This window comes from Manis javanica, chromosome 8 (assembly GCF_040802235.1).
Source record: "Manis javanica isolate MJ-LG chromosome 8, MJ_LKY, whole genome shotgun sequence".
NCBI lineage: Eukaryota > Metazoa > Chordata > Mammalia > Pholidota > Manidae > Manis > Manis javanica.
The window spans coordinates 46855484-46880797 of record NC_133163.1 but is presented as its reverse complement, the minus strand read 5'-3'; the positions used below and the strand labels follow the sequence as shown (position 1 = coordinate 46880797).

Below are 25314 nucleotides of genomic sequence, written 5' to 3'. Positions count from 1 at the left end.
TTCCAATAAAGCAGGTATATTATCAATACCCTCTTCTTGGAAACACTTCTGCAGAACCTTCTGATTTGCTCCTAAATAGACCACTGCTGCTTGTCCTGTGCACAACTTTCATCCTGGAAACTCATCATCCTGGGGATTCTTATAAATAGTCTCTTGTGTTGGGTCCTTTGGCTTATTACCCACATCTTCTTGACTGATTTGCTCCCTTTCTCCCATTCTCTAGCACTGTCCTGTGAGAGGATATATGGAATAGACATTTTTTGTGCCCTTACACTTCTCAAAGTATTTTTATTCTACTTTTGCAACTGTCTGCGTATAGAATTCCAGGTTCAAGTTATTTCCCGTGAGAATTCTGAAATCATGGTTTCATTTTCTTCAGTTTTCAGGGCTGCAATTGAGAAGTCCAATGCAATTTTGATTCTTGATTCATTAACTTCAAATTCTTTTTTTCTTTCTGGAAGATTTTAAAATATTGTTTGTTCCCAATATTCTGAAATTTCAAAGTGAGATGCTTTGGTGTGGTTCTACATTCATCCACTATGCTGGGAGTCAGTGGGCCTATTCAATTTGGAAGCTCAAATCCTTCAGTTCTGGGAAGTTTCTTAAAGTATTTCTTTGAAGATTCCCTCCTTTTCAGATTTTATTTCCCCTTTTCTCCTCACAGCCATTTTCAAGTAGCTATCTTGCCCTCCCCAACCTAATCTTATACCACTTGAATCACACATTGTCAGATTATTCCACTCATCGCTCCACCTTGTTAGAGTCTTCTACCATCCCAGCCAGGGTCCCTCCCCATCATTCCATGGAAAATTTAGCTCTGTTACACAGTCACTCTCTCCAGTACTAGTCCTGTTATAATCCCAGGTGATTTGATCCCCACAGATGATCCTTGCAAAATCCTTGGCTCTCAGTCCTTGGTTTCTCCTGAGACTCCAGGGATCTCTCTTCGAGCCTACCTTAACCACTCACTGCTGTGGTCTCACTCCAGGCCCTTGTAATTACCAGTCACTGCAAACCCTTCCAAAATTTCAATGTCTGGCATCTCCCCCACCCACCACCACCACCATTGCACACCCCCTTCCATCTCTAGGTCACTCTGTCTAGCACGGAACTGTACAATCCTACCACTGTCACCATTCTTCACCCTCTCAGGTCCACTCTTCCCTCTTAACCCTGCTTAAATTCCATGGTCAATTTTTATAATCACTCCCTGCCTGTTCAGCTAAAACACAATCCAGGTTAAATCAAATACTCTGCCTATTCTGTATCTACACTCATAAAATTAAACATGACTGTAAGAGATACAAAGAAAGAAAACCAAAACCTGTTAGCATCACTGTGCTAATGCTCTCACTACAGATGACATGAACTGCTACTGCAGCCTAGCAACCATTTATTTCCAGACCTTCTAAAACAACTATTTCATCTCTTCTCTCCTCAAACTAATGACTTCACTTCATTGATAAAATAGAACCAATTTAAAAAGCAAAACAAAACACTTCCACAAGCACCATATCTATCTACCCACTTAACTAAACTGATGTCCATATTCTCTGTCTTTCCTCCTATTACCACAAATGAATTTTCTGTACTCCTAGCGAAAACCCAACCCCTCCCCTCATTCACTAGATTCCATCCCCTCATCTACTCAGTGTTGTTGTTCCAGTAATTCTCCCTTTTCCTCCATGATTCATTTTCCCCTTTCTATTGAATCTTTCTTGACAACATTCAAATATGCTTCTTAAAATAATTCTTCACTTGACCCCACATACTCTTCCAGCCACTGCCCCCATTTTTCTCCCTCCCTTTATAGCCAAACTTCTCAAACAAGTCTCTATATTCACTGTGTCCAGTTGCTCTCTATCTATTCTTACATGCCTACCAGACATTTAGCCCCACCACTCTACAGAAGGCCACTACTCTTGTCAAGGTCACTAATAACCTCCCTATTGCTTAGCATAACGGTCTATTGGCAGTTCTTATCTCAGCATTCTTTGACACAACTGTTCGCATCTTTCCCTTAAAACCCTCTCTTCATTTTGCTTACAGGGCACTCCCACCACACAGAACATTCCTTCTGTCTCCTTTACTGGTCCCTCCTCACCTCACTGCCCTGCACATGTTGTAGGACCTACTGAGTTCAGTCTTTTCCCTTCCATTAGCCTCACTCACTTTGTGACCTCTTCTGGTCTCACAGCTTTTCTCCCAGATTTATATCCTTAGTCTGTACCTCTACCATCAAATGCAGGCTATAATACCCAACCACCTTCTTGATACTTAGATGTCTAAGGATACTTAACAAGCATAATGTCTAAAAGTGAATTGCAGAGTTTTCTCTCCAAACTATTTCCAGTTTTCCACACCTTGGTTATCAACAATTTCACCTTTCAAGTAGCCAGAACACCAGAGCCACCCTTGTTTCTGCTATTTCTCTCTCACCCCACATCTAATATATCAGCAAATTCAGTTAGACCTACATCCAAAATACAGCTAAAATTCATATTTATTGCCACCTTCACTGAAAACACCTTCACTCATCTAGGCTACCAACCACTGTCTCTTGACTGCATTATCACAGTGACTCCCTAATTTTCTCCTTTATTCCACTGTTTATTGCTCCTTCCAGTCTATTCCAGACATAGAAGTCAGACTGATCCTGTTACAATATAATTCAGGAAGTGCTGGTTTCACTATGGCAGCGAAAGCCCTCTATAGATTATACCACTCACTGATGGTAATTATAAACTATGAGCAAAATACAATAGCCCGAGGTCCCCAAAAGTAACGAAACACACGATGATTGTGGAGTATTATTTTACAAGTTTACTAAGTTCAGTGGCATGCTATGTAGCCATCAAACTTTATGTTTATAAAAATTGAGGGTTCTAATAAATGATTTTATTTCACAAAATATGTACAATATTTTTAATGTCTTTAACAATGTTTATATTAACATGGTCAAGTTACAGCCATTAACAAATAAAAGCCCTGAAAGCAATAACTATGATTTTTTCATACAATGTTTATAAACTTCTTTCCAACAAAATTACATATTAAAGCTCAAAGTGATGCTGTCAAAATCAGACTTTTAAAAAATCAAGGAAAACGTATCATAAACAGCAAATGCCAAAATAAAAAGGCCAGTCAGCCAACATTTATCAAACAGTATAAACTATTATATAGGTACCATGAGCACTGAGAAAATAAAAATAGTAATAGCTAATACAGAGCACCTACTATCTGCCAGGAACCAATGATTCAAATTCACCTGGTCCTCACAGTAACAGTAGGACATAGGCACAATGATTTTCACCATCTTACTGAATAGGAAACTGAGGTTAAGTAAGTTGTCTAAGGTCATACTAGAAGGAGTTGGTGGGATAGGAAGTCTAAACTAGGCAGTCTGGCTCCAGAGTTCTTGTTCAACCACTATACTATGCTGCAGAATTAAAGAAAGAAAACATAATAATGAAGATGCTTTAAATTTATTTTAAAATCCTGAGATTATGGCCAAATTATACTATGTTAAGTCCTTCAACATATTCATGCAAAGCCAGGGGCACAGGAAAGATTAATGTAAAGGATAATAAATACCTGGTGTTCCAATGGCTCTTACATATGAAAATACAATGTTTGTCTTTCCTTTCAGAGCATTTTCTATGTTCTGAAGGTCTTCCGGGGTGGTAATATATTTTACTTCATTAAAGAGAAGAGCACTGAAATAAATAGAGATGTAACTGGTAGAAAATCTGGTATGTACTTAGTTATTTAATACATAAATCAAAGAACCTAATCAGAAGAAAAATTCAAGTCTTTTGAGAAAATTATCAGTAGTAAGAAGCTAAGCATTTTAATGCTGAATTAAAATCACACTAAATCATTAGTCTATCCCTAAGAAATGGTGTTCATTCTCTACCGTAACCACCTCAATATATTTAAGCTGTATTTGCTAACATCCTACTCTGGCCAAATAGTTGCTTAAAGATAGATCTCTCAGCCTTAAACACATATGAGCTTTTCACAGATGTAAACTGTAAGGCTTCTTCCTTGGATTATTAGGCCCTGCATGACCTAGACCTTGCCTACTTCTCCAAAGTCATTTTGTTCTTACCATTCCTCATGCTTACCATTCTTTAGACACACCTCAGCACCTTTGCACAAACGGTTCTTTGTGCTGAAAGCTATTCCCTCTGCTCCTTCTCATATATGTGGTTTCAGCAAAAACATTTCCTTGCTTCAGAGAAGCTTCCCCATGGGTCCTATGTAAGTAGATCTGTATCATTTTCTCTTCAATTTCACACTATTTGATATTTCATTGTACTTATCACAATTCATAATTATTTACACATTTACTTACTTGTTTATCCCTGCCTCTCTCATTAAATTGTTACCTTCTTGAGGCAGGGATCTTGCATACTTTATCACTATATTCATAAAAACTTAGAATAGAGCCTAGCCTAGCACACTATAAGTAATCAATAAACATTTTCTGAATGAATGAAAGAAAAAATAGGGCAGGAATTATTTACTGCCATGCTTTATTTGAAGAAATGCAAGTTCAAAACACTGAAGAGCTTGCTTACTCAAAAATGTATTTACTGAATTGGGAAGCCAGGAACAGAACATAAAACAGGTTTCACTCCTAGTTCAGTGATCTTTCCACTTGACCATATTCTTTTCAAAATGCAGATCACACAAACTGATATTACTTCTTCCAAAAGAAACTCCTTTTCAAAATTTCTACTTCTATATAAATTATCTATCCCAAACAGTTCATTTCACTTAATCCCTACACATGTGTGTGTGTGTTAAGCTAAACTTTAAGGACTTTTGAACAGTGTACCAAGTCCACATACTTAAATAAGCAAACTGTTTCCAATAAATTAGTCACTCAAACTTTCCTCTTATGTAAAACATGGCACTTTTGAGTAAAAGAGCAGTTCTCGAATTTTTTGGTCTCAAGATCCCTTTATAACCTTAAAAATTGAATTCCTCAAAACGCTTTTGTTTATATAGGTTACATTTATTAATAGTTACATCTGTTATTAATTACATACTTAATATAATCTGTGAATTACATCTATTAATATTTAATAAATTATAACAGCAATTTAAAATATTAATTTCTTAAAAAAATTAATACCATTGCATATTAACACTATATTCAAAAATGTTATATTCCAAAAGAAACATCTGAGAAGAGTGGCATAGTTTTACACTTCTGCAAATCTCCTTAACATGAGACTAAATGGAAGACAGCTGGATTTTCATATCTGCTTCTTCATTCAACCTGTTGTGACATCACACAACACATGTAGCCTCTGAAAACTGCACTCTTGAGAAAGAAAGTGAAAAATGAAATAATGTCTTAGTATTACAAAAATATTGTGACTTCATGAGCACCCTGAAAAGGCTGCCCTAAATTACACTGGCATAAATACTTGTCTGTATATTATAGACTTGTTCAAGTTTTTAGAATAAATGTAAAACTTGATCTTCTATAATTCCCAGAGCTCTCGTTTTGTTTTCAAAAGAAATATTTACTTAGCAGTACTATTTGATAGGTATTTTCACATATATTCATTTAAAATCTTCAGTGATATTCTTCAAATATTCTTCATTATACACACACAGAACCAACAGTCTGAGACATTTAATATCCTGTTCTAGCTCATACTGGCAGTCACTGGTAAGCTGAGATTCAAACCCAGTTCTTCAACACTAAGGCCAGAACTTCCTATGTTATTACTGATGACTCAAATGGGAAACCAGGTGAAAAAGAGAGGCAACTAATGAATGGCAAAGGAATCCCAGTAGGAATCTGGGCTATTGGCTGCTTATCCATTTTGGTAGCAAGTCCAGGATTACCCTTGAGTTATACTGGTAGGGACTGTCTAGTGAACTTAATTGGACTAATGATGTAAATCTGGATTTGGAAATTACATCCAACCATTTACCTTTATTACTCTAGCAGCTCTAATCCACTCACTTCAAAACCAGATCTGAGAATAGACACCTCCCCAACTTTTTTCCCCCAATAAAGATTAGTAAATATAAATTAATAAAACCAACAACATTTAGGGGCACTTACTACATGTCAGGCATACGACTAAGCACTCTGTTAAGTAGTAGCAATCTATCAGCTTTGGACCTACCCAGCTCTGAACTCCTCTTTTGCCTTGGGAAATCCCAGTTTTCTGAGTCTATAGTAGGCAGAGCCCAAGTCCCCTCAGAAAAGCTAACAATACCATAAACTTGCTTTTTCAGGCTCCCCGCTGCAAGACATGGTTATATGACCCAGAATTACTTGCCTGACATTCTGGACCAGGAGCTATAAGAATCAGAGACAATGCAGAATGATTTCAAGAAGCAGGAACAGCAGTAGTCAGCTTCAAAGGCAGGAATGACAATGCTAATGACAGCCCCAGTGCAGGCCATGCAGGCTGTGGCATCTTAAACTCAGCAGTAATGTGGCTGTCCCCGCAGACTACTTTTGTATTATGATTTTGACTGTAATTCAGAGTCGATCAAATCTGACTCCAGTTCTCCAGCCCTTCTAGTAAGCCTGAGATTTCCTACATCTTCTCCAAATCCTTTTCTGCCTAAACCAGTCAGACCCAGATTCGGAGGCTTCTAAGAACCCTGAGCAACGCACTAAGTCTTAATCTTCATGGAAACCATCTGAGAATGCACTATCATTAACTTCATTTTACAGGTAAAGTCATGGGGCATAAAACAGGTTACTTTGCCTAATGTCCCAAACAAAGCTCATTAAATAGTCATTTAAAACACAAAACTAATGACATTCATGATCTAAGGATCTCTGATTGTTCTCAATGGTTTCCTAATGTCAATATATTTTTTAATGTTAATTTCCAGTATATGGGAACATCTAGGGGGTCTCTAAGACCCATTCCACAAGTCACCTTCACTCCAGTCCCAAAGAGGAAAACTACTGACAGAAATGGTAAAAGGAAAAGTCTGTCTTGAGATTTTTCATGTTCTACTCATGGAGTAAAATAGTCTGGGGCTGTTCTGACTTGAGAGCACTTCCTGCCCCAGAAAGGCCTTCCTTTTCCTTGGCTTGCCTTTCCTGGAGCCCTCCTATCACAACTATTAGGTACTAAGATGTACCTAATACTGAGTGGGTGTTAACACCTATCTGACCTGCTTTTAGACCAGCAGGCCACTCAATCTTTTTCTTAGAAAAAAAGACCATTTTCATATTGTATTTCTGTCACTATTCAAATTCTAAAAAAAAAAAAAAACTCAAAAGAGAAAATGTTACCTTCTATTTTGCCATACCCAAATACTTAAGACAAAAAAAATGGAGAGGTGGAGGTAGGGTGAGAAGGAGAGAGAACAACCCAGGGTGACAAATTGCTTTTTCCTAAATTAATTATGTTATGACTGGGCAGACCCTGAAATATCCCAAAATACTTTGTTATGCATTTTCTAAATTAATACAGTTAAAAAAACAAACAGAAGCCACCTCTGAAATGTGAATTGAGAGTACAAGTATTAACAAAGTTTACAAACATTCATCTTAGTCTTTTTATCAAAGCTTGTACAATCTTCTACTAGCATACTCCTTATAAAATTCTTATGGTCAGAAACAATCTGAGGGGCTAATCAAAGAAAAGGATTTCTGCTCCTCCCATTCGTTTTTTTAATTTTATTATCATTTATCTACAATTACAAGAAGAACATTATGTTTACTAGGATCCCCGCTTCACCAAGTCCCGCCCACACAGCCCATTACAGTCAATGCCATCAGCATAGTAAGATGCTGTAGAATCACTACTTGTCTTCTCTGTGTTGCACAGCTGTCACCATGCCCCCCACACACATTACACATGCTAATCATAATGCCCCTTTTCTTCTTTCCCGCCCTTATCCCTCCGTTCCCACCCATCCTCCCCAGTCGCTTTCCTTTTGGTAACTGTTAGTCCATTTTTGGGTTCTGTGATACTGCTGCTGTTTGTTCCTTCAGTTTTTCTGTGTTCTCATACTCCACATATGAGTGAAATCATTTGGTACTTGTCTTTCTCCGCCTGGCTTATTTCACAGAGCATAATACCCTCTAGCTCCATCCATGTTGTTGCAAATGGTAGGATTTGTTTTCTTCTTATGGCTGAATAATATTCCATTGTGTATATGTACCACATCTTCTTTATCCATTCATCTACTGATGGGACACTTAGGTTGCTTCCATTTCTTAGCTATTGTAAATAGTGCTGCGATAAACATAGGGGTGCATCTGTTTCTTCAAACTGGGCTCCTGCATTCTTAGGGCAAATTCCTAGAGGTGGAATTCCTGGGTCAAATGGTATTTCTATTTTGAGCTTTTTGAGGAACCTCCATACTGCTTTCCACAATGGTTGAACTAATTTACATTCCCACAAGCAGTGTAGGAGGGTTCCCTTTTCCCCACAACCTTGCCAACATTTGTTGTTGTTTGTCTTTTGGATGGTAGCCATCCTTACTGGTGTGAGGTGATATCTCATTGTGGTTTTAATTTGCATTTCTCTGATAACTAGTGATGTGGAGCATCTTTTCATGTGCCTGTTGGTCATCTGAATTTCTTCATTGGAGAACTGGCTGTTCAGCTCCTCTGACCATTTTTTAATTGGATTATTTGCTTTTTGTTTGTTGAGGAGCGTGAGCTCTTTATATATTTTGGATGTCAACCCTTTATCGGATCTGTCATTTATGAATATATTCTCCCATACTGTAGGGTACCTTTTTGTTCTATTGATGGTGTCCTTTGCTGTACAGAAGTTTTTCAGCTTGATATAGTCCCACTTGTTCATTTTCACTTTTGTTTCCCTTGCCCGGGAAGATATGTCCATGAAGAAGTCACTCATATTTATGTCCAAGAGATTTTTGCCTATGTTTTTTTCTAAGAGTTTTATGGTTTCATGACTTAAATTCAGGTCTTTGATCCATTTTGAATATACTTTTGTGTATAGGGTTAGACAGTGATCCAGTTTCATTCTCTTAGATGTAGCTGTCCAGTTTTACCAGCACCTTCTGTTGAAGAGACTGTCATTTCCCCATTGTACATCCAAGGCTCCTTTATCATATATTAATTGACCATATATGTTTGGGTTAATGTCTGGAGTCTCTGTTCTGTTCCACTGATCTGTGGCTCTGTTCTTGTGCCAATAACATGTTGTCTTGATTACTGTGGCTTTGTAGTAGAGCTTGAAGGTGGGGAGTGAGATCCCCCCTACTTTATTCTTCCTTCTCAGGATTGCTTTGGTTATTCGGGGTCTTTGGTGTTTCCATATGAATTTTTGAATTATTTGTTCCAGTTCGTTGAAGAATGTTGTTGGTAATTTGATAGGGATTGCATCAAATCTGTATATTGCTTTGGGCAGGGTGGCCATTTTGACGATATTAATTCTTCCTAGCCAGGAACATGGGATGAGTTTCCATTTGTTAGTGGCCTCTTTAATTTCTCTTAAGAGTGTCTTATAGTTTTCAGGGTATAGGTCTTTCACTTCTTTGGTTAGGTTTATTCCTAGGTATTTTATTCTTTTTGATGCAATTGTGAATGGAATTGTTTTCCTGATTTCTCTATTAGTTTATTGTTAGTGTATAGGAAAGCCACAGATTTCTGTGTTAATTTTGTATCCTGCAACTTTGCTGTATTCCGATATCAGTTCTAGTAGTTTTGGAGTGGAGTCTTTAGGGTTTTTTATGTACAATATCATGTCATCTGCAAATAGTGACAGTTTAACTTCTTCTTTACCAATCTGGATTTGTTGTATTTCTTTGTTTTGTCTAATTGCCGTGGCTAGGACCTCCAGTACTATGTTGAATAACAGTGGGGAGAGTGGGCATCCTGTCTTGTTCCTGGGCTCAAAGGAAAAGATCTCAGCTTCTCCTTGTTCAGTATGATGTTGGCTGTGGGTTGATCATATATGACCTGTATTATGTTGAGGTACATGCCCTCTATACCCGTTTGGTTGAGAGTTTTTATCATGAATGGATGTTAAATTTTGCCAAATGCTTTTTCAGCATCTATGGAGATGATCATGTGGTTTTTGTCCTTCTTTTTGTTGATCTGGTGGATGATGTTGATGGATTTTCGAACGTTGTACCATCCTTGCATCCCTGGGATGAATCCCACTTTTTCATGGTGTATGATCCTTTTGATGTATTTTTTAATTCGGTTTGCAAATATTTTGTTGAGTATTTTTGCATCTACATTCATCAGGGATATTGGTCTGTAGTTTTCTTTTTTGGTGGGGTCTTGCCTGGTTTTGGTATTAGGGTGATGTTGGCTTCATAGAATGAGTTTAGGATTATTCCCTCCTCTTCTATTTTTTGGAAAAGTTTAAGGAGAATGGGTATTATGTCTTCTCTGTATGTCTGATAAAATTTCGAGGTGAATCCATCTGGCCTGGGGTTTTTGTTCTTGGGTAGCTTTTTGATTACTGCTTCAATTTCGTTGCTGGTAATCGCTTTGTTTAGATTTTGTGTTTCTATCTGGGTCAGTCTTGGAAGGTTGTATATTTCTAGGAAGTTGGCCATTTCTTCTAGGTTTTCCAGCTTGTTAGCCTATAAGTTTTCATAATATTCTCTAATAATTCATTGTATTTCTGTGGGGTCCGTCGTGATTTTTCCTTTCTCATTTCTGATTCTGTTGATGTGTGTTGATTTTCTTTTTCTCTTAATAAGTCTGGCTAGGGGCTTATCTACTTTATTTTCTCAAAGAAATAGCTCTTGGTTTCATTGATTTTTTTCTATTGTTTTATTCTTCTCAATATTGCTTATTTCTTCTCTGATCTTTATTATGTCCCTCCTTCTGCTGACTTTAGGTCTCATTTGTTCTTCCTTTTCCAATTTCAATAATTGTGACATTAGACTATTCATTTGGGATTGTTCTTCCTTCTTCAAGTGTGCCTGGATCGCTATATACTTTCCTCTTAAGACTGCTTTCGCTGCATCCCACAGAAGTTGGGGCTTTGTGTTGTTGTTGTCATTTGTTTCCATATATTCCTTGATCTTAATTTTAATTTGTTCATTGACCCATTGATTATTTAGGAGCATGTTGTTAAACCTCCATGTGTTTGTGAGCCTTTTTGTTTTCTTTGTACAATTTATTTCTAGTTTTATACCTTTGTTGTCTGAAAAGTTGGTTAGCAGAATTTCAATCTTTTGGAATTTACTGAGGCTCTTTTTGTGGCCTAGTATGTGGTCTATTCTGGAGAATGTTCTCCATGTGCACTTGAGAAGAACGTGTATCCTGTTGCTTTTGGATGTAGAGTTCTATAGATGTCTATTACGTCCATTTGTTCTAGTGTGGTGTTCAGTGCCTCTATGTCCTTACTTATTTTCTGTCTGTTGTATCTATCTTTTGGAGTGAGTGGTGTGTTGAAGTCTCCTAAAATGAATGCATTGCATTCTATTTCCTCCTTTAGTTCTGTTAGTATTTGTTTCACATATGCTGGTGCTCCTGTATTTGGTACACATATATTTATAATGTAGGTGACCTTTTTCCTCTTGTTGGACTGAGCCCTTTATCATTATGTAATGTCTTTCTTTATCTCTTGTTATTTTCTTTGCTTTGAAGTCTATTTTGTCTGATACTAGTACTGCAACACCTGCTTTTTTCTCCCTGTTGTTTACATGAAATATCTTTTTCCATCCCTTGACTTTTAGTCTGTGCATGTCTTTAGGTTTGAGGTGAGTCTCATGTAAGCAGCATATAGATGGATCTTGCTTTTTTATCCATTCTATTACTCTGTGTCTTTTGATTGGTGCATTCAGTCCATTTACATTTAGGGGGATTATTGAAAGATATGTACTTATTGCCATTGCAGGCTTTTGATTTGTGGTTACCAAAGGTTCAAGGTTAGCTTCTTTAGTTTCTTACTGTCTAACTTAGCTCGCTTATTGAGCAATTATAAACACTGTCAGGTGATTCTTTATTTCTTTCCCTTCTTATTCTTCCTCCTCCATTCTTCATATGTTGGGTGTTTAATTCTGTGCTCTTTTGTGTTTCCTTTACTTGCTTTTGTGGGTAGTTGATTTTATTTTTTGCCTTTAGTTAGTATTTGGTTTTTCTGCTTTCTTTGCTGTGATTTTATTTTCTCTGGTGACATCTATTTAGCCTTACGAGTGCTCCCATTTAGAGCAGTCCCTCTAAAATACCCTGTAGAGGTAGTTTGTGGGAGCCAAATTCCCTCAACTTTTGCTTGTCTAGGAATTGTTTAATCCCTCCTTCATATTTAAGTGATAATCATGCTGGATACAGTATTCTTGGTTCAAGGCCCTTCTCTTTCATTGCATTAAATATATCATGCCATCCTCTTCTGGCCTGTAAGGTTTCTGTTGAGAAGTCTGATGATAGCCTGATGGGTTTTCCTTTGTAGGTGACCTTTTTTCTCTCTCTGGCTGCCTTTAAAACTCTGTCCTTGTCCTTGATCTTTGCCATTTTAATTATTATGTGTCTTGGTGTTGTCCTCCTTGGGTCCCTTCTGTTGGGAATTCTGTGTGGTTCTGTGGTCTGAACGATTATTTCCTCCCCCAGTTTGGGGAAGTTTTCAGCCATTATTTCTTCAAAGACACTTTCTATACCTTTTTCTCTCTCCTCTTCTTCTGGTACACCTATAATGCGGATATTGTTCCTTTTGGATTGGTCACACAGTTCTTTTAATATTGTTTCATTTCTGGACGTCCTCTTATCTCTCTCTGCGCCTGCTTCTATGCATTCCTGTTCTCTCATTTCTATTTCATCAATGGCCTCTTGCATCTCATCCATTTCGCTTTTAAATCCTTCCAGAGACTATTTTATTTCTGTAGTCTCCCTCCCTACTTTGTCCGTTAGCTCTTGCATTTTTCTCTGCAGCTCCATCAGCATGGTTATGACTTTTATTTTGAATTCTTTTTCAGGAAGATTGGTTAGGTCTATCTCTCCTAGCTCCTTCTCAGAGGTTGTCTCTGTGATTTTGGTCTGGATCAAATTCTTCTGCCTTTTCATGGCAATAGAGGTAGTTGTGGGGAGCTGGCACGTATGTTGGCTGGGAGAATGTCCCTTCTTACTAGTTTGAGGCCTTCCTCTCCTGGGAGAATGGCGACCCCTAGCGGCTTGTGCTGGGCAGCTGCGCACAAATGGGATCTCTGATTCTTGCCCGGCTGCTGTGAAATAAGCACTGTCCTGCTGCTGTGGGCATGGCCAGCCTCAGGCTGCTGCTCCGCTATGGCGGAGCCGCACCAGAGGGGGAATGTGCGGGAGGCTTTTTATCACCATGAGGGGTCTCCAAGCTGCACTGCCACCCAGGATGTTAGGGCACCGGAGTTCCCCGGGATTCCCAGCTGCCAGGCTGAGTGTGCCGGGGCACTTCCATCCAGCTGTGGGGTCCTGTCCCTTTAAGTCTTTCAAAAAGCACTCGCTTTTCTTTTGTCCCAGCAGCACCGGCTGCGGAGACCCGCTCACAGGTTTTACTGTTCCGTTTCCCTAGTATCCAGCACATCATGCACTGTGTGTTTGCGCTCCCAGTGCAGATGGCTAGGGCTGGGTGTAGCAGTCCTGGGCTCCTTCTCCCTCCATACTTCAACTCCTCTCCTCCCACTGGGAGCTTGGGTAAAGGGCGCAACCTGGGCTGTGGCTTGTATCTTACCCCCTTCACGAGGCGCTGGGTTCTCACAGGTGTAGATGTAGTCTGGCTGTTGTCCTGTGTCTTCTGGTCTCTCTTTTAGGAATAGTTGTATTTGTTGTATTTTCAAAAATATATATGGTTTTGGGAGATTTCCGCTGCTCTACTCACGCTGCCATCTTGGCTCCTCTTCTGCCCCTCCCATTATTAACAATTAAAAAGTGTAGTTCTTCATTCATCCACTGATCCAACATTTTTATAGGTCATGCATGGGGCTATGCACTGGTAGAAGGACTTTTCTATAAATGGGCACAGTTTAGGGATATAACCACTACTACCAAATAACATAGAGATGTGAGGGATTCAAATACACAATAAGTAATTTTTGTCATAACCTCCTAGTAAAAAGTATATCAGTATCAAACAGGCATGCACCTAACAATATCGTGTAGGAACAAAGATGATACAAATAGAGGAATGAGCAATAGTGAAAAACTATTAAGAAAGGAACAGCATGAGCACAATTTAGGAGTTTTAGAGGAAGACACATCTAAGAGTAGCTTTCCCCAGATGTTCTACAGTAATGTCACCTAAAATCCTGACTTCTTCATAGAAACTTCCAATTCACATTTGAGGCTATGATGCCTTAATTTTCAATACTTCTAATTGACTTGCATCAGACTAGTTAGATATAGGGTATTCTCAATCAACAAATAAAGATTAGCTATTACTTTAACTTTCTTTTTCTACATATTACACTTTTTAATCCATCTAGAACCAAGGAGTAAAATTTTCCTCACTCAGTTATCAAACCACTCAAATTCTACCAGTTTTGACTACATTTTATGTATATTTTGTACATATATTTTATAAAACAGCTTAGAATTCTTAGACTATAAATCCAAATTCTTATACTTTAATTTCATTTATTTTGCATATTGGTAACACTTTTATATGGTTCAAAACACAAAAGGTACCAAAACAGTTGAAGAGTTAAGCTCCAACTCCTTCCCCCCATCCCAGTTTCTCCATTCCATTCTTACAAACCAATACTATCAGTTTCTTGTGAAGCCTTGAATATTCATGCCATATATGTATATATATGTATATGTATACAATATGTTCCTACTCAATATGTACATATATGTATATGTGTGTGTGTATAATGTATGTATATTATATATATATATTATATAGGCCTCTGTTAGGAGACAATTCTCCCTGGATTCACACTGTGTTCCTACTCAGTCCAAGTCTCCTAAAGATAAAAACTGGCATAAGAGAAAATTAGAGAATGTCTTCTCTTCACAGTTTAAACTTGCCTCCTTCTCTCAGGAGCCATCAGTTCCCATGAAAAAAATAATAAACCTTTCCCTTCTTCTCTGGAGCCAAATATTTATATTTACTGGTGGAGAACTTCTTCTTCTACCTTAGAGAGGATTTGTTTACAATCCACAGAAAAAGATAAGCATGCTATCTCCAGAAGGAAAGAGTAGATGTGCCAGCTACTATATAAACTCAGAGATTCATAATTTATGAGTTCTCCTCCAAATCTCACTGTTAGTACAAGTGTAAGCATATGGCTGTGACCTTGTGCTCTGTGGAGAACTGGTACAGGGATCTAGTACTGTCATGTCACCTTGGCTGCTGTTGTTGCTGTGTAGTCTCATTTCTGATTTCTGATTAGAGACCTGGTGTTTCTGCAAGTCCATATACAAGTATGGTTAACACTGAGACTCCAGAGTTTCAGACTTAATACCCCCTTTCTTACATACATGGTGCTATGCTATACGCTAAGCACTTTTTTCATTTCACTTAACATTATCTTCAAAGATCAATGTGAGAAAATCTTAATAGACCAATAAGTCAGACTATTTTTAATCAGTTATGTTTTAGGAATATTTTAAATATCCTACAAAAAAAGAACATTACCTAACTGCCATACTGGTCCAAAAATATTCAATTCTTTAAATACTTAGTGTAAAGCTTAACCTAAGTTTATACTTGTTATTCTATTCTTAGATTTTACTTAATCTTTTCCCCAGTTGCCATTTTCCTACATTCAGAGAATATGAAATCAAAGCGTTGATCTTTTCCACTGACAAAGAAGTAAAGTTAAAATATAATTGTGGATTACTGGTCTCAATCAAAACATTCTACATAAAGAACAAATTCAAATGCCTTTGAGAAAAAAAAACAGCCTGGGTTACACATTTTTAAAGAGCAAGCCAAGTAGAGCAATAATTCTCAAATGCAAGCTTTTAGTCCGTACACGAGCACTTTCAGAAAAAGAAAAAAAATCCAAACATTATCTGCAAATATTTCTTCTCCTTGATTATAAGGCTAAGAAATAAATTTGGGCCAAAAATAACTGACAAGTTAATTGAGATTGACAAGTTAATTGAGACAGTAAATTTGGGCTCACCTGTTTAACTGTAGCCTATTGAAATGTAAACATAGAAGAATTGCTTATACATAACTACACATATATTATCTATGCTATATACATATAACTCATAGATAATTAGTATTAGATAACAGCGTCCTAGGAAAAAGATATAGCTCTTACATATTTCGTATCAAATAACAGTCTTAAAAAGAGAGTCAATAAATAAATAACTCTTTAGTTTTGGGTAATGGCATTATGAAGAATTTCAGGACAGCTATTCATTAATTTCTGTATTTCTTATGCATTCTACAATAAGGATATTGTCTCTGTAATATACCTGGTTTGTTTTCCAGTCTTTTTTTAAATAATAAAAATTCAGTAAGGTCAAAGGGCACAAACTTTATACACAGAAATCAGTATTTTATATTATACATATAACAATTATACATGATACTATTGTTTTTCATATACATATTTTACAGACAGACATAAAAATGTATCAGTACATGTTAGAGACAACAGAAGAAAAAAACTCATTTATAATAGATATAAAAGAGATGAAATACATCCCCAATGAACATAGATGCAAAAATACTCAACAAAATATTAGCAAACCAAAATCAAATCTATATCAATAGGTAATACACAATGATCAAGTGGGATTCATCTTAGGGATGCAAGGATGGCACAACATTTGAAAATCCATCAACATCATCACCACATCAACAAAAAGAAGGACAAAAACAAGGTGATCATCTCCACAGATGCTGAAAAAGCATTCGACAAAATTCAATATCCGTTCATGATAAAAACTCTCAACAAAATGGGTATAGAAGGCAAGTACCTCAACATAATAAAGGTCATATATGACAAACCCACAACCAACATCATACTTAACAGCAAGAAGCTGAACGGTTTTCCCCTAAGATTGGGAACAAGACAAAGATGTCCACTCCACTCTCCCTCCTTTTTTTCTGCATAGTACTGGAGGTCCTAGCCATGGTAATTAGACAACACAAAGAAATAAAAGGCATCCAGACTGGTAAGAAAGAAGTCAAACTGTCACTGTTTGCAGATGACATGATATTGTACATAAAAAACCCTAAGGAATCCACTCCAAAACTACCGGAACTAATATCTGAATTCAGCAAAGTTGAAGGATACAATATTAATACACAGAAATTCGTTGCATTCCTATACACTAATGATTAACTAGCAGAAAGAGAAATCAGGAAAACAATTCCATTCACAATTGCATCAAAAAGAATAAAATACCTAGGAATAAACCTAACCAAAGAAGTGAAAGACCTATACCCTGAAAACTACAAGACACTCTTAAGAGAAATTAAAGAGGACACTAACTCATCCCATGCTCTTGGCTAGGAAGAATTAATATTGTCAAAATGGCCATCCTGCCTACAGCAATCTAAAGATTTAATGCAATCCCTACCAAAATACAGACAGCATTCTTCAACAAACTGGAACAAATAGTTCTAAGATTCATATGGAACCACAAAAGACCCCAAACAGCCAGAGCAATCCTGAGAAGGAAGAATAAAGCAGGGGGCATCTCGCTTCCCAACTTCAAGCTCTACTACAACGCTGCAGTAATCAAGAAAATTTGGCACTGGCACAAGAACAGACCCATAGACCAGTGGAACAGGATAGAGAGTCCAGATGTTAACCCAAACATATATGGTCAATTAATATATGATAAAGGAGCCATGGATGTACAATGGGGAAATGACAGCCTCTTCAACAGCTGGTGTTGGCAAAACTGGACAGCTCCATGTAAGAGAATGAAACTGGATCATTGTCTAACCCCATACACAAAAGTAAACTCAAAATGGATCAAAGACTTGAATGTAACTCATGAAACCATAAAACTCTGAGAAAAAAACATAGGCAAAAATCTCTTGGACATAAACATGAGCAACTTCTTCATGAACATCTCTCTACAGGCAAGGGAAACAAAAGCAAAAATGAACAAGTGGGATTATATCAAACTAAAAAGCTTCTGTACAGCAAAAGACACCATCAACAGAATAAAAAAGTATCCTATAGTATGGGAGAATATATTCATGACAGCTGATAAGGGGTAGACATCCAAATTATATAAAGAGCTCATACACCTCAACAAACAAAAAGAAATTATTCAATTAAAAATGGGCAGAGAAGCTGAATGGACAGTTCTCTAAAGAAGAAATTCAGATGGCGAACAGGCACATGACAAGATGCTTCACATTGCTAATCATCAGAGAAATGCAAATTAAAACTACAATGAGATATCACCTCACACCAGTTAGGATGGCCACTATCCAAAAGACAAACAACAACAAATGTTGGCGAGGATGTGGAGAAAGGGGAATCCTCCTACCCTGCTGGTGGGAGTGTAAATTAGTTCAACCATTGTGGAAAGCAGTATGGAGGTTCCTCAAAAAACTCAAAATAGAAACATCATTTGACCCAGGAATTCCACTCCTAGGAATTTACCCTAAGAATGCAGGAGCCCAGTTTGAAGAAGACAGATGCACCCCTATGTTTATCGCAACACTATTTACAATAGCTAAGAAATGGAAGCAACCTAAGTGTCCATCAGTAGATGAATGGATAAAGAAGATGTGGTACATATACACAATGGAATATTATTCAGCCATAAGAAGAAAACAAATCCTACCATTTGCAACAACATGGATGGAGCTAGAGGGTATTATGCTCCGTGAAATAAGCCAGGTAGAGAAAGACAAGTATCAAATGATTTCACTCATCTGTGGAGTATAAGAACAAAGAAAAAACTGAAGGAACAGAAGAGCAGCAGACTCACAGAACCCAAGAATGGACTAACAGTTCCCAAAGGGAAAGGGACTAGGGAGGATGGGTTGGAAGGGAGGGATAAGGGGCATTACAATTAGCACACATAATGTGAGGGGGTGGGGGGTTGGCACACGGGAAGCTGTGTGCAGTATAACACAGGGAAGACAAGTAGTGATTCTATATCATCTTACTATGCTGATAGACAGTGATTGTAATGGAGTATGTGGTGGAGACTTGATAATGGGGGGATTCTAACCATAATGTTGCTCATGTAACTGTACATTAATCATGCCAAAATTTAAAAAAAAGAGAGATAAAATACCTAGGAATTTAAAAAAAAAAGAAAACTAGCAATAAATTTAAATGGCCAGGCTAAATGATGAAAGCCTTAAAACACTACTACAGGACAAAATGGGAATGTGAAGATTCAATCTAAAGATGTCAATTCCTCCTAAAATAATTTATAAATTTAAAACCAGTAAGATTTAGTTAGGAGAAGAACCAGATAAGCTAATTTTAAATGTCATATGTAAACCTACAAACAGGCAGTCTAAAAAGGGAAATATGAAGGGGCCTGGAGCTTTCAGATATTATATTATAAAGCCTCAGTAATTAAAACAATGGTGCTAGTATGTAAATACATAGATTAATGAAACAGAAGTCCAAACACAGACCTATATAAATATATACAGGAATTTACCCTAAGAATGCATGAGCCCATACATACATATACACACAAACACATATATGAGAGTTTAGTATAAAAGTGGCATCTTAAATAGTGAAAAGATTCATTCATTTCAGTTTTGTTCAGACCACTATATAGCCACCTGGCTAATATACAGGTAAATCCATTCCTCATACTATTCACCAAGTTAAATTCCAAACAGCAAAGATTTAAATGTAAAATTGAAACCATTAAAACACTAAGAGAAGAAATACCCATACAAAGAGAATATGATCTTTGACAAAGGAGCAAAAGCAATTTAATAAGAAAGGATAGTTTTTCAACAAAAGGTACTAGAACTGGACCTCCACATGCAAAAAAATGAATCTGGATTCTGCCTTTATACTTTTCAGCAAAAATAACTCAAAATGGATCACAGACTTAAATGTAAAATATAAAACTATAAAACGTCTAGAAGATAACACAGAAGAAAATCTTAGTGACATTGGATTTGGCAATGAATATTTAGATATAACACCAAGAGCAAAATTTATGAAATAAAAAATTAAGTTGGATTTCATTAATATAAAAAACCTTTGCTCTAAAAAAAAAAAAAAAACTTATGCTCTGCAAAGACACTATTAAGAGAATGAAAAAACAAGCCACATCCTCAGGGAAAATACTTGCAAACATATCTGATAAGGAATTTGCATCCATAACATTAAAAAAAACTCTTAAAACTCAAGAATAAGACAACAACCCAATTATAATATGGGCAAAAATCTGAACAGACAACCCACCAAAGAAAATATATAGATGGTAAATAACTATATTAAAAGATGCTGAACATCGCATATAAATTAGGATATTGAAAATTAAAACAATGAGATACCTCTACACAACTATTAGTGCCTGAAAAAAGTTTTTTTGTGTCTTGACAATACCAAATGCTGGCAAGGATTGGTAATGCGACAGGAACTCGCTCATTGCAGGCTGAGCATGCAAAATGATACAGCCACTTTGGGAGAAAGTTTAGTAGTTTCTTACAAAGCTAAACTTAGTCTTAATATATGATCCAGAAATCACACCTCTAAGTAACACAAATGAGTTGAATATGGCATCCACACAAGAAACCTACACACAAACACTTATAACAGCTTTATTCATAACTGCCAAACCTTGGAAGCAACCAAGATGTCTTTCAATATGTAAACAGATAAACAACCAGTGACATCCGTATAATGGAATATTATTCAGCAATACAAGAAATAAGCTATCAAACCATGAAAAGATATGAAGGAACCTTAGATACATGTTGCTAAATGAAAGAAGCCATGATATGTGATTCCAACTATATGATGTTCTGGAAAAAGCCACACCATAGACAATAAAAAGATCATTCACTGGGAAGTAGAAGGGAGGGATGAAAGGTAGAACAGAAGGGATTTGTTTTAGGCCAGTGAAAACTCTTCTCTATAATGCTGCTATAGTGAATATGTCATTGTGCTTCTGTCAAAATTCATAGAACTGTTCAACACAAAGAATGAACCCTAAGCTAAACTGTACTTTTGTTAATAATAATGTGTCAATTTTGGTTCATCAATTGTAACAAATGTACCACACTAATATGAAATGTTAACTATAGGGGAAACTGAGCACAGAGGAGAAAGGAGGTGTATGGGAATTCTCTGTACTATCTGCTCAGTTTTCTATAAACCTAACTGCCTTAAAAAACAAAGTCTATTAATTATTTTTAAAAAGGGTGAATTCCTTCGTAACAATGACATAAAGGAGACCACAGTACAACTTAAAATCCAGAAGTCAAAAGATAAAGTTGACCAGATAATTTTTAAAGGAACAAAATAGGGTAATTCAAACAATAAATGACAAACTTGGAGGGAAAAGTACACAGTTTATGTCTTCTTTACATAAGGAGAGTGCTTAGAAATTAATAAGAATGAATTTCAAACCACGAGAGAAAAATGGACAAAAGATATCAAACAGGTACAGTCAAAGTGGAGAAAAATACCTCAGCCAAAGACACCTGGCAGAGAGGAACTCCTGACAGGGGGATCAAGTCTCATTCCTGTGAACAGTTTGCAGCTGCAGAAAAGCACAAGCGAGAAACTGCTTGCAGGGTATTGGGCATTTCAAACAGATGGTTTTAGCACATACAAGTAGGATGATTGAAAGGTAATTTTTCCTCATGGTAATTTACGAGGTACAGCTATGACACAGCATACCACTTTGCACAGTTCTTCAACATTCTAAATATCACTACTGAAAAACTGTGTGAAATAATGTATCCCACAAGTCATTTTTCTTACATTTTTAAACAAAAATGTGAATATTGCCTCTTTAGAATTCTACTTCCTCAACATTTATTTTTCCTTCCCCTTGAGTTTCTTCCCCCGTAAAGTTTTGGTGTCATATAGGATGCTCTCAGGATGATTTATATGTTATCACCTAAATCTGTACCCCTGAGGGGCTCAAATTCCCACAGCTGCCTAATAGACACTCAGCTATGATGGGCATCCATTTGTTAGACTCATCTTCCCCTGCAAATCTCTTCTTCCTTGCCTACTGCAGATGGTGATCAGATAGGATTTGTGGGAGAGTGAGGAGGGAAATAAGAAGAGAAGAGATCAAGAATTGACTCAGGTTTGTAGTTTTGCTGATTGTTCCCATATTAACTATTACCCAGTCCAGTTAATTTCACCACCTAACCATTAAAAAGAAAATCCCCTCTTTGCTACCTCTGCTCTACCTCTAGATTGTACAGTGGACATACAATGGTTTCTACATGTGCTTGGACCCACAAACCTGTCTCACACCTACTGAAAGAGTTCTCAAGTAATCTGATCACATCATTTGTCTGCCTATGATCTTCTGTTTTGAGCAATCAGGGGCTGAGGTGGTCAATTAGCACAGTGAGACAAACGAAAAGTGACAGTCAAGCCTTTCTTTATTCATTTAACCACAAAAGTGAAACAAGAGGCGAAAAAGACACCTGGTCCACAATGTTCCACTCCCTTCCCCACCATGGATAGCACCAGGCAAAGGCTACAGCACAAGGATCATCTCATTCCAAGGAGACCCAAACAAATGGGCCCTTGGGCTGGGGAGAAGAGGGGGAAGGAACTGGGAGTGGAAAGGTACTGAGTCAAAGTGGAGAAAGTGCCTCAGCCAATGACCCCTGACAGGGAGGTCTTAGCATACTGTGAAGTGCCTCAGCCAAGGTCCTTGATAATGAAGTTTCAAATGAAGACACATGGGCTAGAAGTGCACATATGTATCTCAGCATGTCTGGCCTAAGGGATTGGAAGCGGGCAGGAGCCTGGGTCCTTGATCCAGTTTTCTCTAGAAAACTGCAGTGCACTGGCTGGTGTGTTGGGCACCTTCTCTTGAGGAGGCCAACAGGCAACGCCTTGTAATTGCTTACAGGTGGGCCTGAAAGATCAGGATTCTAGCCTGGAGCTGGACTCTTCACCCTTCAGTGGCTACCCAAGAGCCTAAACTTGTTCTCATGGGAAACAAAGATCCATTCACCTGCTCTCATTCCTCTCCGCACTTGATATTCCAGTAAAAACTACCCTCTCCAAACTTCTAACATCTATGCCTTTGCTCACACAGCTCCCCCTGCTTTCTTCACCTTAGTTTCTTCACCAAGCAAACTCCCACTTGTACTTTACGATTTAGACCAAGTGCCACTGCCTTCAGGAAGCCTTAACAAATATCCACCCTCATTCTAAACACAAGTAACTATTCCTTACCCTGTGAATCCCAAAGCACTTATCCATACATAGTTCTACTATTTTTAACTTACTATGTAATATTTTGTTTCTACATCTGTCTCTACAACAAAGCCCTGAATTCCTAGAGAAAAGAAGCCACATCCTATTCTGTTCTGTATCCCCAGTGTCTAATGAGTACCTGGCACACAGCAGAAACATGGGGAATAATCTGTGTGTGGAATTATGTTCGCTAAGTCAGCATTAGGACAGCAGGATGGAATGACACAAGCCCCACAGGCTGACCAGTTCCCAACACTGACAGCCTCTCCACAGCTAAGGCCCAGTTGCTTCAAAAGGATCTTGTTATCAGGTTGTCCAGCGTGGATCTGCCACTTCAGGATTTGTTGTCAAACTTGTCAAAGGCAATCTTAGTACCCCCTGCTCCATCTCCCAGAGAATCTTCTTTCTCTGTTTCTTCATCTTTACTTCTGGGTCAAAGACAGTCATCAGGTATCCATTGTGAAAAGAGCAAAAACTAGTAGGCTTCCTGAGAACAAATATCATATATATCTATTACTTGGCCTTTTTGTTAAGCTTTTCATGACTCCCATCCTCAAGACAGCCACCAGTTCTCCATCTAGGAAAGGGCTTCCAAGGCAGCCCAGCAGCTCTTTGGAATTCCTTCAAAAGACCATCTTTCACTCACTATTACTGGCTTCTTAATCTATAGGCCTTAGGGTCCCTGGTTGTCAGGGATTTCTACAGACCTTTCATTAATATATTATTAGTACTGGAACATTTAAAAGTATCCACTTACAAAGTGGTAACTACAACTTTTCACATGTAAGTTTTGAATTTCCTGTAACTTAACTTTCACCCAATTTTTATAGGAATCTGGTCAGAGAGAAGGATGAGGGAAGCTCAGCAGAGAACAGTCAGCATCAGGCTGTTGCAGCCAACAGCACTGCAATGACGTTAAACCGGAAAATGCCATGTAAACTCCCTCCCTGATAAGTTGTAGTTTCTAGCTCTGTTACAAAAGAGAATACTAGACTTCAGTCAGGGCAGGAGGGGGGATTGCAGGATGGACTCCACACAGGCCTGAACCCCAGGCCTGAAGACTCCAAGCAGGGAACCTGAGTTTAGATTCACTCTCTCTCAGTAAACACTCAGGTATGCGCCAGGACCATTTGCACCATTTCTGCACTTACTGAGCAGGCACAGAGTTATATACTCCAGGAAAAAAAAAATCAGGCTGGGGTGAGAAGGATACCAGACATTTAAAAAATCCCAGTGAGAACAGCAAAAATGAGTTTTTTGCCTGGTAAAATCCTCATTCAAAAGGTAGAATCAAAAGCAAAAGCAATACTATGACCACAGGGTCATGGTGTGTTACCTCATACTTACACGGAGTATCTACATCTTTCTGTACCCTTTGCCATTCAAGAAATTTTAGATCCTTTATGTGGGAAGACAGACCAGCAATTTGTGAAAAATTGATGCTTATAAATATAATGTTAAAACCTCCAAATATTTTAATGGATTGTGGTTGTCTAAAATAAATCAGTACATAAATAACAGTAAGTGAATAGGTACCCTCTGTACTTACAAGAGAACATGAGCAATGATGGCATCCACATCAAACAAGGTATCAGTAGGGAATTCTCTGATTAATATGTTGCCCCTATAAAAAGTTAAAAAATACATATATATATATATATATATATATCTTTCCTTGGAATTCATTTTATTTGTCTAACACACTAGGCTGGAAGTTCTCTGATGTCAAAGCCTGTGTCTTATCCATTATCCCATGCATCTACCAGAGTGCTGGCCATAACACCCACCCAAATATTTATTGAATATACACTCAATAAGTATGTTGACTTTAAAAAGCTTAGGCCCTGGGCCTGGCAAAAAGACCGGAAAAAAACACCAGTCCAAACAAGGCTTCTTACCAAACTGCCTGTCACACACACACAGATTCTCCAAATGGGCTGGGAGACAAGTAGGAGAGAGAAAGAAGCATCCTCAGCAGAAGGTCACTGAGGAGACAGGATTTTGCCCTACTTCCTAGGCCAAATCCCAAGCATTTGAGGA

The 25314-nt window shown here is 37.7% G+C and overlaps 1 protein-coding gene across 6 annotated transcripts in view; it reads right to left on the bottom strand.

Moving 5' to 3' along the window:
* Positions 1–25314, bottom strand: part of TXNDC16 (thioredoxin domain containing 16) — a 90644-nt gene that overhangs the window by 51265 nt on the left and 14065 nt on the right. For 5 of the 6 annotated variants that reach the window (XM_073211238.1, XM_073211235.1, XM_073211239.1 and 2 more), the window contains 2 exons: positions 24824–24898; positions 3595–3716 (listed from right to left, as the gene is read on the bottom strand). In XM_073211238.1, the coding sequence (XP_073067339.1) occupies positions 3595–3716; positions 24824–24898 (197 nt within the window). Of the gene's footprint in view, positions 1–3594; positions 3717–4127; positions 4260–24823; positions 24899–25314 lie in introns of all 6 variants that reach the window. The other variant, XM_073211240.1, reaches the window with a different exon arrangement.